The sequence below is a fragment of the Cygnus atratus genome, chromosome 7 (assembly GCF_013377495.2).
Source record: "Cygnus atratus isolate AKBS03 ecotype Queensland, Australia chromosome 7, CAtr_DNAZoo_HiC_assembly, whole genome shotgun sequence".
NCBI classification, from domain to species: Eukaryota; Metazoa; Chordata; class Aves; order Anseriformes; family Anatidae; genus Cygnus; species Cygnus atratus.
Genome location: NC_066368.1, coordinates 22,082,907 through 22,096,795, shown reverse-complemented (window position 1 = coordinate 22,096,795; position 13,889 = coordinate 22,082,907). Strand labels below are relative to the sequence as shown.

At 42.2% G+C, this 13,889-nt stretch overlaps 1 protein-coding gene across 1 annotated transcript in view; it reads right to left on the bottom strand.

Moving 5' to 3' along the window:
- Nucleotides 1–3,836: 3,836 nt before the first annotated feature.
- LOC118257323 (putative neutral ceramidase C) overlaps nucleotides 3,837–13,889 on the bottom strand; it is a 32,380-nt gene continuing 22,327 nt past the window's right edge. The window contains exons 15-22 of the mRNA XM_050711862.1: nucleotides 12,743–12,837; nucleotides 12,001–12,040; nucleotides 11,191–11,286; nucleotides 10,208–10,303; nucleotides 9,422–9,571; nucleotides 8,499–8,558; nucleotides 7,661–7,749; nucleotides 3,837–4,014 (exon numbers count right to left, since the gene is read on the bottom strand). Coding sequence (XP_050567819.1) covers nucleotides 3,837–4,014; nucleotides 7,661–7,749; nucleotides 8,499–8,558; nucleotides 9,422–9,571; nucleotides 10,208–10,303; nucleotides 11,191–11,286; nucleotides 12,001–12,040; nucleotides 12,743–12,837 — 804 coding nt within the window. The remainder of the gene's footprint in view (nucleotides 4,015–7,660; nucleotides 7,750–8,498; nucleotides 8,559–9,421; nucleotides 9,572–10,207; nucleotides 10,304–11,190; nucleotides 11,287–12,000; nucleotides 12,041–12,742; nucleotides 12,838–13,889) is intronic.

Here is a 13,889-nt window from a genome sequence, read left to right as displayed (position 1 = left end):
GTAAAGGTGCCTCGGTGGATGCTCCTTTCCCTCAAGGTGTGGAAGTTGTTATTGCCATCAATCCTTGGCAGCTCTCAGCTGCCCCTTGTGAACTGCCTGTGGGTGCTTAGACAACCCCCACCTATGGACCCTCTCCTCTGGGGATGTTTGGGGCAGATTGCTGTCCCCCTGGAGATGCTCTGCTTCCTTAAACACCTCTACACACTCAGAGCCTTGCCCCAGCTCCTTGCAGACAAAAATCTTACATGGAACGTGCAAACACCAGGCAACCATAGGATCAGACAGCCCAAAAGCCTGCATGAAATCCCAGAAATAGCAGAGAGATTCTCCCCTTTCTTCTCAGTGCCTTGGTTCAGATCTTAATTTAGTATCTCTTCTGCAGCACCAAATAGTGTCAGTATTTTGGGAGGGACAAGATACTGTGCAGGAGGACAATTGCAGTATGGTCAAGTTTTGCAATGCAGCCCTGTGAGGCAGCTCAGCAGAGCCAGGATCAGCCTGCAGATGCATGCATCTCCTGGATAGGTTTCTGAAGTTCATATTAATTTATATCCCATGATAAAAAAAGGTGGAGACTTTGCTTGCCTTTTGAGCACGTACACAAGGCACAAATGGCTAGACATCGAAGGAGAACAGCTCTATCGAGGGAAGAGCAACTGTGATGAGTAATGCTAAATTTAACAACTGGCAAGTTGCCTAAATTCTTGAAAAATTTTATATGCTTTGGCTGTGTTCAGTGGAAAACTTGTTCTCATGTAAAACTGCACTGGCACCTAGCGGCTGCTGAATTCAATCACAGCACCCTCCTGAGCGGTGTGAAGATAGTCAGGAGGGGCCAATTTTGCTGTACGTGAACAGCAGATGACAGTCACGAAACTGTTAAAGAGCAGACAATGCTCAACAGCATTTCTCACACTGCAGTATTCAGCACTGCTGACGTTTATGGAAACAAAAAAATATGAAGGGTTCCAAAAAACTCCCCAAAAACTTTAAAAAAAAAAAAGAAAAAAAAAGTGCCCCCTAGTGACATATAAGTAAATAAATTTGCCACGGGGAAAGGTATGGACCTGCTCTGGGACACAAGTGGGACTCTCCAGATACCCTACTTCTGGCTCTTGACACCTCTTCTCCCATGAGAAACACCAGCTTTCAAAAAACTTTCTTTGAGGTGAAATGCTGAAATTTTAGATGGTAAATCTTACCCGTGAGAATTTTAACTACACAACTTAATTTTGCTTGGATAAACATGCTTTGTACAAGTACTACTAAAAAAATTAACAGTTAGTAAAATACTATAATACAAACAAATTTATCTGAAACAATCAAATAAAATACCTTAGTGCTGCCTGGACTAAGGAAAAAAAAAAAAAAAAAAAGGATTACATGATCCAGCCCTGTTTTAAGGTGCTGCAACGTGTTTTGCAATGTGTTTTACTGTGTGTGGTCCTGGAAGAAAACGTGAGCAGAGCGAAGTGGGGAAAAGGTTTGCAAGAAACATTCTGATCATTTTGCAACTTGAGCATCACAGCACTGAGCGCCCCATGGCATGGCACGGCCCTGGAGCAGGGTCCTGTGCCACTGCCCCTATATCAGGGATGCTAACGCTGCCAGCAGAGGGATTTTGCAGACAGGAGCAGGGCTGATGGACCAGCTGGGCGAGTTATTTGAAAAGGACATTAAGAGCACCTTTGGGGATTTAATTCCCACTCTTCCCTGGCTCAATATTGCAATTGCTTTGAGCTCCTCTGGATGGGAATCTCTGAGACTGATTGCAAATGGTTTAAAATGAATAATTCATTCTCTCCTACTGATTTTAAAGAGAGGCAAAGTTATCTGACTGATGATTCTCTGAAGAGTTAAAGAGATCACATACAAAATTAATACATATTGTTGGAGCTTATTAAATATTTACAACTGTTTAGCCATAAGACACTACAAGAATCCTAAATCCAGATCTGTAAACCATACTTTTTTCTTCTCACAGCCCCAAATGTATCATTTCCAGAACTTGGAAGGGACTCAGGAACAGGGGAGTGATCCCTGCTTATTTCACCCCATGGCAGCACTGATGGGAGGGACCTCAGGAGGGACCTGCCACCAGCACTGGGCCAAGGTGGTCATGGATTCATCCAACCAGGTCTTGAAACCCATAGGTGAGAAGGTCCTTCGCCTCCCTGGGGACCTTCCTGTCTTAAAAGTTACAGCTGGTGGCTTTGGGGACCGTTCTTCTCTTCTTTCAGCGGTACTTTCATTCTTTGGTTTGATGAACCCTCTGTTTCTATTTCCCATAGGTTGGAGGGCACTACGAGCCCTTCTGGTGGCCCACCTGTAGGTGACCACAGCCCACTCCAGGCTTCAGCTACAAGCCCTGGGCAGAGCTTCATCCAGTCGGGGCTTGCCCACCTTGAGTCCTTCCAAATGCTAAAATGAAATGGGCTGAGATCTATTCAGAGCTGCCTTACCCACAGCTTTAATTCTTAAGTTCTGTTCTTGCTGATTTCCATTTGAATCATCTGCAATATAAACTTAATGCAATGAAATCCAGCCCCACTCTGACTGGACATCAGTCACATCCCACTACCACCTGCAGGATCCTCTTCACCAAGAGCTCCTCCCCAAAAATTCCATCCTGCATATGGCCCCAGCGTTCTCCCATAGCACCCTCCCATTGAAATCACCTTTGGTACATGTAAGCATCCTTAGTTTTCATGTTTTTGAGGTGTTCCAAGGTGATATATGATGGGGTAAAATGCCATCGGCTGCCCTTAATTGTGGTTGGAGGGAGCATAACACAAGGATACAGGAGAGGCCAGTCAGCTCTGAGGTCAATCTCACCCAGCATCCTGATTCTGGATCACAACCACAGCAAACACATATAACTCTTCTAAGGACTTAACCTCCAACCCATTTGTGATTGCATGGGCCATTGGCGGTTATCTGAGGACATTCAGAGGATTTATGTTCCAGAAAACTTGCCTTTGCATAAACCCATGTGTGGTGGACAGCACTGAGTCCACATGGCACACCAGTCAGTTCAAAAGTGACATTAGTGAAAGTGAAGAACACAGTTCAGCAGGAAATATCTGCAGACTGCTTCAATATTTTATTTTGCAAATGGCTGACCTCCGTAACATGGCTAACCTTACACTAGAACTCTGTGGTAGGGCCCTAAACAGCCTGTGAAGCTGAGATAACTGATTTATGGAAAACCATTCTGTTGCCCCACCTGTTGTGTTTTAACTCAGAGAGCGAATCACCAAAATGTCCTGAAACAGAATGATTAAACGAAATAATATTCAAACCCTTCTGATAAGTGTCTATCCATTTTTCCACTTACCATCCTAGTAAGCCAGCTTTGTCAATCACTTTGAGCACAATTGAGGAGGCTTTTCTTTCGATATCTTGTGAATTCAGCAGCTCTTCCCAGCTTTATGGACTGGGCTCAATTTTATGGACTATTTTATGGTCTGGATTAGATCCTGTCATGCAATAATTCCCTCTGAAAGCCTATTCACAATCAATAAGCATCTGTTCAATGACTAAAAAAAGACAGTTAACTTTTTATTATAATAAGAATCGACTATAATGAGATCCAGCCAGGTCTGGAAAAGCTTGAATGAAAACATATCGAACTAGTAAGGTTGAATTGCAGGTAAAAGTCAAAATTTTGCAGAAGCCAAGCTCTGCACAGCAAAGGACAATGAGCAGCACACGAGGGACAGCAATGATGTATAGAGTCACATATTCCACAAGAAAACTCACCGGTGTCCATTGGAACATCACAGATATCAAATCTACTGTTCAAAGGAAACAATTCCTTTAATGAACAAGATCACCTACAGACTTGTGATTTCAAATATTGAGGATATGCCTTCAAATGGATTAATGGGCTTGAGTATTTTCTTATAGTGCCCAAAGTACCGTATCCTGTAGATGCCAGGCTCTGTGCCACTAGGGATGTGCCATTCAATCGTCGCATTGCTCTGACCTAATGATCCCTTGGTCCAGTAAAACCTAGCAGGCAAACCAAAAGCTGCAGTCAGCAAGAAAATACACTTTGCATTTGTTTTAATATTTGAAGAGCTCACACTGGCTAAATGAAGCAGAAGGAAATGAATGCACAACAGCAAAGTATACTTTAAGAGTTTCTTTTAACCTTTGTGCATATATTGAGGCTACACCAGAGCAGCAACTAGCAAGTCAATTCAAAACCCAGTAGGGCTGAAAAATGTCTGGAAATATGGCCACAAGTCAAAGGTGATTTCTGCAGGTAAAAAAATATTTCTACCAGTTTTCTTACATCTCCAAATCCATATCATAACCCCATACAACACCACCTTCATGAGCAATATAAACAAGTTTAGTCTTTGCTGCACTGGAGAAACGGTGAGCCAAGAGGCTGAGCGTTTAGTGAATATGACAGGTAAAATCCATCAAAGTGGAGCTCAAGGCTTCTGACATCTGGTTCCATATCAAACTCTTTTCTTTTGCAGACTTGTTGTGCAAAACCTTAATACTACAGACAGCCACACAAAAGATCCCCATGTCTGGTTGTGGGGATTATTCAGCCAGCCATGATGCAGCACCTCTTGGGGAGATAAAGAAGTTTAACCCTCTCTTTTTCTGATACTGTCAGCATTGGGCATCCCCCAAGTTGTACCTGGGCCAGACATTCAGTGGGTGCTAACAGTACTCTGTAACTTTACGCATTTCTGGCTCACAGCAGCAGATGCAACAGAAGAGCTCAGCAACGATTCAGTAAGTTCACACCCCATGGTGGGAAATGGGAAACAATAACATATTATAAAGCATTGTTACTAACACTTAGTCTTTCTAAATAAAAAGGAATGGACCGAGAAATCTTAATGAGAGTTTTCAAGTCCTACTGCGATAGCACCCCCATTTCAAAGCTTTAACCAAAAGAAGCAGATGATCAAAATACATTAATTCTTTGTCAATGATGAGAAACAGAGTTTCACTACAGCAGTCTTAGTGACAATATTGAAATAAGTATTTACAGACATTACTGGGTGGAAAACAGTGATTAATGGGGAAAATTTGGCTTCATCAGTTACGAGCGGAGACCACAGGCTGACACGTGGTTTGTGTATCAACTTGGTTGCTTTTGTCTGAGGTTTTGGCTGTGGATTGCACTGGCTTTGTCACTGCAGAGTGCAATGTTGTGTTGGGAGATGACAGCAAGGCCCCAAGCAGTGGTGGATCTTCATCCTCAGGGTCTGCCCCAGCTTGCCTGGCTGTGGCCCTGAGCAACCTGCTGTAGCAGCAACATTGGCCCTGCTGTCAGCTGGCTCAGAGCAGAGACCTCCACCCCGAGGTCTCTGCTCTCCACCCTCCACACCTCCTCCAGTCTGATCCTGTCTGTATGTAATGATGGGACCTACAAATGCTACTGTGATGGACCTATGCTGTCACCCTTCCTCCCCCCCACCCCATCCCACCCTCCAGGCTCATTGAACCAGGACCACAACTCATATCAGATCCCACCTGGGAAGAGCTTCAGGCAGATGAGCTCCACCACATCTTATCTCCGTTGACTGTTTGTTAAAGGCAGGGCCAAGCAGATTCCTGTCTCTAGCTCAGCCCATCCTCCTGAACAGTCCCATGAAAGTGATCACTGCCCCCGCTGCAGATGTGGGATCTGGCCAAACGCTTCTCTATCGTAAACACCAAGACAGCATCCAGCAAAAGTCAAGTCTGCATTGAGTTTGTCCCTGATGCAATGGGGAGTGCAAAACAAAGGGGAGATAACAGCTATCTCCTTCACCAAAAGCTGCTCCTCCTTTAAGTAAACCTTCATATCTGTCGGTTACCTGAAAATAAGTATTTTACAGATGTATCTATAAACTATTTAACACTTTGCAACACTGAGCTAATGAATAATAATGCATTCCCTTGTGTTACCTTCCTGTTGCAGTGCCATCGAGATCAACAGTATCGTGCATTAATTTCCCCAGTACTAAAAAAAACAGTCTGACTTCATTAACATCTAGTAAAAATGCTTGATGTTTCCTGTTCCCATCACCTTGATTACTGACATTTCAAGTTGAATGTACTGGTACTGTAAAGACTGCCTTGTTTTCATTGTTAACAAACCATTTCCCCTTTCTCATGTTCTTTTATACTTTCCTGGGGTACCAGGAAAGGAGACATTACTATCTGCATTGCTTTGCCTTCTGTTCAGCCCTTTTAGGCCAAACAACTTCTCTTCCTTATCAGCAGAAATATTTAAGCATAATTTGGAGCAAGCAAGATCCAAAGTCTGACCTTTCTCAGGAATTAAAATAAGAAGCCTAGATTCCTCTTTTCAGCATCATGGCAGCACATTCTGAAAGTTTTGCCCTTTTTATGTTTTTTGTCCTTTTGAGAGACATTTTATTAACCTTTTTCAGTGTTCACAGCTGAGATTTTGGGAACTTTGTTGGTTTGGGGGAAGGAGGAGACATCTTTTCAGATGTCTTTCTAGGCAGAGCTACATATCATCTATGCCATGTGCATACCAGTGGTAAAATGACTGTGCTGCCTTTATGTAAGTAGGGTGAATGGAAAGGGGAAACAAATGAGAAGGACAACATAACATAGTGTTAGTGTTAAATAGATGCTAAACGCTTAGAAATGCCAAGCTCCAACTGCAGGTAGGATTAAATCTCCCACACTGAGGGAGGCCAGGAATCCATACAGAGCACAGGAGCAGTACATCAGCTCTTGGTTCAGAGAGCCAGCACCATGCTTATTCCTATTACCTTATGAGCTTATTCCTATTACCTTATGAGAGCATGCCAAGGGGAGGCAGTGGATTTAGGCTGGAGGCCTGGCTACCAAATTAGATTTCGAGAGCAACTGTTTGCACTTGTGCCCTACCAAATGCTCTCCATAAATTCAGAGTAAGACTTTCTTGTTTGGGAATGTTGCCTCTGATTTCTGACGTTACTTGTTTGCAGTGGGACATTGCAAGGTTGGAAGATCCCAAGATGAATTATTTCCACTTTCTTACTGGTGTGTGTTCTTACAGATTGGTTGCATGAACAGATAAGCAAGCAACTGTGTTTATTCAAGCAGGGGAGCAACTTCAGAATGAAAAATTTGGCAAAAGATTCCTTTGGTATCCCTATTTCATATATGGCCTTCTGGTGTAGCTCTGAAAGGTGCTATCATCTTTGCTGCTTAATGGATATTCTTCCTTATGACTGATATCTCTAACCTTGATTTTATTTTCTTATAAACTTTTTGAATTGTTGTCTGTTTCTACTTTACGATGTTCAGCAAAGCCAGCCAGCTTATTCCCATAAAAACCCTACTGTTGGCTGAACCTCTCATTGGTATCTTAGTCATCAGCAGCATACAGGAGACGGATGGATGTAGGCTATGAACAAATTGAGTGATCCTTCTCTAATTCTTGCTCTTCAGTCTACCTTTTCCAAACTTATAAGCCTTCACTGTAGAAGTTATACCAAGGGGAAGGCTAAGTGTTGTGTTCTGGACATGTTAACCAAATGGATGTAGACCTGTCCATTGCCAGAGAGCATTGTCTGAAGGGACAAGACTAACCTAGGGCTGGTAGCTCTGAAATTGAGCAGGTTGGATTAAACTCAAAGTACTTTGCTGAGATTGTGAAACAGTGAAATCTGTTAGGGGCACTCACCTGGTGTCCCAGGAGGCATCGTTCCGTACTACCTGCCATTTTCCTGAAACGCTGACGTATGTCTCCACCGTCAGGAAGTTGTGTTCTGTCTGGAATAAAAACAAGAGAATGAGCAAGATGCTGAGTGAACAGGCATGTCCCTACTCTTTTGTGTCATTTCAACTGGAGACAGGGCTATACTTCTGTGTGTTTTACTGGCAAATCCAGTAATTACTGGCAAAAGTGCTTATATTTCACTGGCAAAACTTAAACTTATAAATGAAGCAGAGAAATTGATCATTAAAACAAGAATGAACAGGCAAGTAATTAGCTATCAGCTTCTATCTAAGATGAGTGATAGGATGAACTATGTACTTTTCTATTTTTCTTTGTTTATTAAAACAATGCACTGAGCTGGTAAGATGGAGACTAGAGAACATCCCTGTTCCGACTAAGGGGCATTAGATACTGAGAAAAGTATGTGGGCTAGAGTGCCTTCAACTTCAATAGGGTGAAGACATCATGGATGGTCTGTGGTGACTGATGGTCTGACCATGAGTGCGGATTTCACATTTTATATATCAAATACAACCCAATGTGGTCTCTCACAACCAGACATATGTCCAAGATAAAGACTTTGCTCCAAAAGTATTCTGGTGGTGTGAGTTCCAAAAGCACATGCCTATAGGAGAAACTATGTTCTTGTGAACTCCCAGATAGAAAAAAAGCTCTGAATTACATGAAATTACTCCTTTTGAAACCTGAACATCGAAGAGTAAAATGCATACAGCAGAGGCAGTAGCTAAATATTAACTAATCCTTAACATCACCCTTTCCAGCATCGTTGTGTTATATTTACCATGTTCTCTGCAGAATTCCTAGGGTTGGCACTTACAAAAGTTACTTCAGCAACTTCTCCCTGAGGAGGAAATTGAAATTTATATTAAAGGCTAAGCAGCACATTGCACATTAAAAACATCCTTTGAAGACACCTTAAAAGTGTTTTGCCTTTTGTCTTTAAATAATTTCACTTGTTGCAGCAGCAATGGACAATTTATATTGTGAATCCCCATTCCTGCTTGTTGGATTAACACCACAGCACATAAAATTTCTATGCAAAAGAGGGAAGGAAATGAGTAAATGTTTAAGAATACTTTCCTGCCTTCTTCCTACCTTAATGCTGGAGACAGCAATGAGATGAAAGTCCTTGCTCTGAACACCTTACTAAATTTTACGGACTGAAAACTGAATCCTTTCTAACATTTTTTTATTCCATTTACATTCCATACCAGAGACATCAAAGGTGACCTGATTTCTGCTTGTAAAGATATCACTGTACAACATTTGCCCATTTCATCATTAAATTATATTTTATGTAGAAACAGAGGGGGAAATATTCTTCGTGTTGAATACTATGGTGACTTATTTTCCCCTTCATTCACACATTTTAACCACATTCAGTACAATGACATTGGCATGAAAACTGCCTCCTTTCTGCTGCTTTGATCTGAAGAGTACTGCTGCTTCATAAAATCACTAATGTGTTTGTCTCATAGAAATAAAACTTGGTCACCCACAAGCTTCATGTTCAAGGCGTAAGTTTGCTTCATCGCTAAAAGGTAAGGAAGCTGGGAAGCATTTTGAAACGGTTTTTAAAATTCAAGAGGGCTCTCTGACATTGTCCACTACAACCCTCTAGAAAATTCAGACTTTTTAGCAAGATAAGTAAGTATTTAAAGACGATTTTCTAAACAGTTTTTAGCAGATCCTTGAAGCTCTCACCACTCGATACTGTTGTCTCACTTCTTGAAGCACGTCCCCAAATGTCTTATTCACCGGTGTCCTATCGGGAATGACACCAGGCACCAAGGTCAGGCTAGTTATATTGAAAAATGGGGGCTCTGGGCCACTTGGCAAATCCTGAACTGTGTTCTGTGGGAGGGAAGAGGTGCTCATTATACTCAAACATAGATGAACATGACCTCCATCATGAATTACACCCATGCTGTGGCTCTTCATCTAATTAAGTTGGTTCAAGCAGATTTTAAGAGCAGAAGAAATACAGTGAATGTAAAAGCAAGCAAGAAGCCCCTAGTCTTTGCTCCATATGCAGGACCAATCCCCACAAGACACCTGTTGCCCTGTTGCTGATGTTCCCCAACCCCATCAGGCAGAATATCCCGCGCCCTCGGAAGGCAGCTCCCACCTGCAGGTTCTGCTCTATCCACATGGTCCTCAGAGGCAATGGTGACATTGTCACATACAGCACAAATACAGCTGTTTTTTATACCTTGGTAGGAAAACAGCAACTTCAGACCATGCAGAAAGGTTGGAGGAGGTAGGTATTTTTTTTAAACTTTGAAGCAAAAAGCTCTAGAAATTCTAAAGTGGTATGAGACTCCCATTATAGGAAATATTTTTATAGCATAAGAGAATTTCTCAAATGGGTTTCTTATGAGAAAAGAGTGTAGCAATCGAACCACCTCACTGAGAAACAAATATAGCCAACACCATTTACAGGATTTAAATGCCTCTAGCAACATATGACATACAGAAAGTTTTGATTACCGTAGCAATAGCCCTTGCAAGTCCTCTGTACAACTGAAGGTAGGCAGAAAGGGTGTGTGGCCCATAAATAGTTGATGCTGCCTCATATCGTTGAACCTAGGAAAGGACAAAGGTGGAAAAGGAGGGTTTGAAGGGCTCTAGAGCAGATCATGCAGCTCATCCATCTGCGCTAGGACAAGATTAGCACTGTACTGTACCTGCAAGGGTTTATTTAATGATTTATATTTAAGTTATTATCCTTATTTAAGGGGTTGGTTTCCAGCAGAACCTCAGTCCCCTTACTGTTACAGGACAACACAACTCACTTAGCTGACTTAAGTATTTCTGCTGCAACTTCAGGTTATTCTTCTCCCATCCATCACAGGCAGGGAGGCCCCATTGTCACTCTTCCATTTCTTAGAGCTCTTTTGCTCTTTTAAAGGCTTTTTCTCTCCCACTTTTTAGCTTGGATAACCCCACTTCTTCCCACCTCTCCTCCCAGGTAAGTGTTTCTAAACCCTTGGAGTCCATCCAACTGCCCACATCTGCCTTAAAGCATGGCATCTACCCTGCCTTGGAGGGACCCTTAAAGCTGCTTCAAGGGTCTTGTAAGCTCTCTTGTAAGTCTTTTCCACAGACATCTGATGCTGCCGTTCATGCTCTTGTCATGACCCTGCAGCTCCAAACCTTTCTTCTGGCAGTTTCATCAGCCTGTGAAGATAATTTCATCCAGGTCATCAGGAGAAAAACTAATCCAGACCCAAGCTCAGAGGAGCTTCCTTCAGTACCTCTGACTATTTCCACATTAAAGCATCCATATATGTTTTCTAGCTATGGTCAGGAAACTGTTTTGGCACTTGCAACATTTCATCTAGTCCAGAATAAACGAGGCTATTTTAGGATTTGTACCACAGATTCTTCAGCTTTTCATGGCAAAGGAAAAGTACACTTGCACAATTTCATATGAATTATCATCCCATATAGTAAAAACTGAACTCAACTACCTGGTATTCCTCATAGGTGGTAATGTAATGGGTGTAGACATTGCACAGCCCTGCAATTACGACATCCATTCCTGCTGTACCATGAGAATCAAATTCCTAAAAAAGGAGATAAATCACTCACCTTGTATCAACCTCTTAATGCACAATTATATTATTATATTATTGTTATGTACCAGGGCAGAATAGGAAGTTACAGTGGGTAGGAGGCTAGATGTTCATGAAAGCAATGCCACCAGTGTAATTTGCATATATTAATATCTAATTTTTGCTTCCCACACGAAAAAGGATAAATGACCTCATGCTCCAGTGAATGCAATAAATTTAAGGATTTTTTGAAGTCTGATGTCTGTATTCTTGGAAAAAAACCTTGGCAATAAAACTATGTGAGGAAGTCTCAGTGAGCTTCGGGGGCAGCAGGCAGGATTAAGTATTCAGACCAAAGCTAAGAATAAGACATATCCCTCAAGAAAATGGAAAAAATACATTTGCCATTTTTTCCAACAGTTTTCATGCTGCAAAATTCTGGTAGAGATTAAGGAGATATACCACTCTAACACAGAATTAACTTCTGTTGACTTAATGGATTGAAACCCAATCAATTTGCTTCTTTTGGGGAGGATATTAATTTCTGTTGCATGTCAGTAAGTGCATGCAAAATGCATGTTAAGCAACTGTGAGAAGAAGTGCTCTGTAAGAAATGAGCCCCAGGAACCCAGCTGGGAAGGGGACAAGGGAAAAAACAGAAGGGTCAAGAAATGTGAAGTTCCAGATCTACAGCCTTCTCAAGAAACTTCCTCCTCAGCAACTTACACGTTTAACAGCTTCCCGTAGTCTGCGTCCAGACATGGTCCTAGGGATATTAAGGGAATGGCATCAATACCCAGAAATGCAGGGATCACTTGTTTGACTTGCAGCACACCAGAATAGAGGGGAGGCCACCAGAAATTCATTCAGCACATGCAGTGGTTCTCTGGGGTTTGCTAAAGTACCCTCAGGGCTCCTCTCAAAGAACTCAATCAAAACACCTCAAAACACCTCAAAACATTTCATGTATATCATCACAGCCAGGTTGAGGTTGGAAGCACCCCACGGTGGGGTGAGATAGACAAAAGATGATAGAAATAAATCACTATTCTATTCAGATTATCACCATTGTATCATCAGCGATCAGTGCAATTTGTTGTTCCAGCATTCATGGTGTGAAAAAACAAAGTTAACACACTCCTTTCATTTCAGTGAAACTGTACTTTGCAATGAACAGCTAAAATTATCTTGGAAGCTTGATCGCATCTCATTCATTTCCATGGCTAGTTTATACCATACAGAAGAAAATGGAAATCCCAAAGTAACCAGAGAAGAACGCATACAAGAATCTAAGTGCAGTGGACGTATATATGTAGTGTTCGCACAGCTATTTTGTATCGAGGACAATTTTTATCCTGTCCCCCCTTTTTCTGCATTAGATTATGTACCCACACACAGGAGTGCTGCAGGTATTCTGAATGAAATGCTCTCAGATGCAATACGTAGAACAAGACCAAAAAATACATACGTAAACTCTCCGGGAACCGCAACAATTGCCAACGATCCGATGGTAGCGATCTGAACATCCACAATATCAGGGTGCCATGGATGAGGCCACGTCATCTGAGATGAAAAAAAAAAAAGCGTATATGACTTTTATAGGACAATAACAAAAAAGATAGCTGAAGAGTTTTCCTTCCTATAGCAATAAATAGGGAAAATAAAATTATTTTCCGTAATGTAGACAGGGACATGAGAAAGTGCACCTCCTACACCACATGTACAGCAAGCTGTCTGACCGTAACAGACAGAGAAGGAGAGACACATGCAAATGACATGGGTAAGGCAAAAATAAATAAATAAAAAGTGTTGGCGGAGGGGCAGCTTAAAGTAAAGTAGGCAAATAAAATCAGAATAGCACTCAGAAACAGAGTCCTCACCAGTCGAAACCTCCCACCTGTGTGGAGGAAGGACAGTGTTATGACTGGTAAGGCTGATCATCTGAGCAGAATGGCAAAGCTGAGTGAATGAGGGAGCCTGGTGGCAATGGGAAATGATGGTTACCTCCTTCCACGTGATGCTCAGGGAGCCCTGTAAAGGAGCCACCTGCAGCCCAACCCTGACTTCAAACCACCCCATAGCAGGGACCAAGCCACACCCGGACTCAACACCCTTGCAGCAGCCAGATACAAACTGCACACTACAGGAGCATTTCAGCTTAAAAAACAAAACAAACAAAAAAAAACTACACAAAATATGAAGGAGTCTACTAAAGGCAATTAAGAACTTGAACTTGAGGGTGGCACAGCTCTGGCAAACAAAATGCAGAATCTTGCTACAGCAAGCCAAAAAGATTTTTGAGGAGTGATTTACCAGGGGCATAACACGAATGACAAAAACTCATGAAGCACATCAAAGGAACACATGAAAGCAATGATGCCTCATCCAGATGGCATCCTCTAAAGTGCTCTAAAGGACCTTGGATATGATCCCACTCCACTATGGTGCACTTGCCTTAATGCCAAAGGAACAGCAGGTAGGAAACGTGGCATCAATTTTCTTTTAAAGTTTTAACTAGGATTTGGGAGAGTTCAGTAAGGACAGTGCTGAGTTTCTCCCTGGAACAGCACAGCCCCCTGGGAAGGGGCTGGGAGTAATGGGGCTCCATCTCTGTG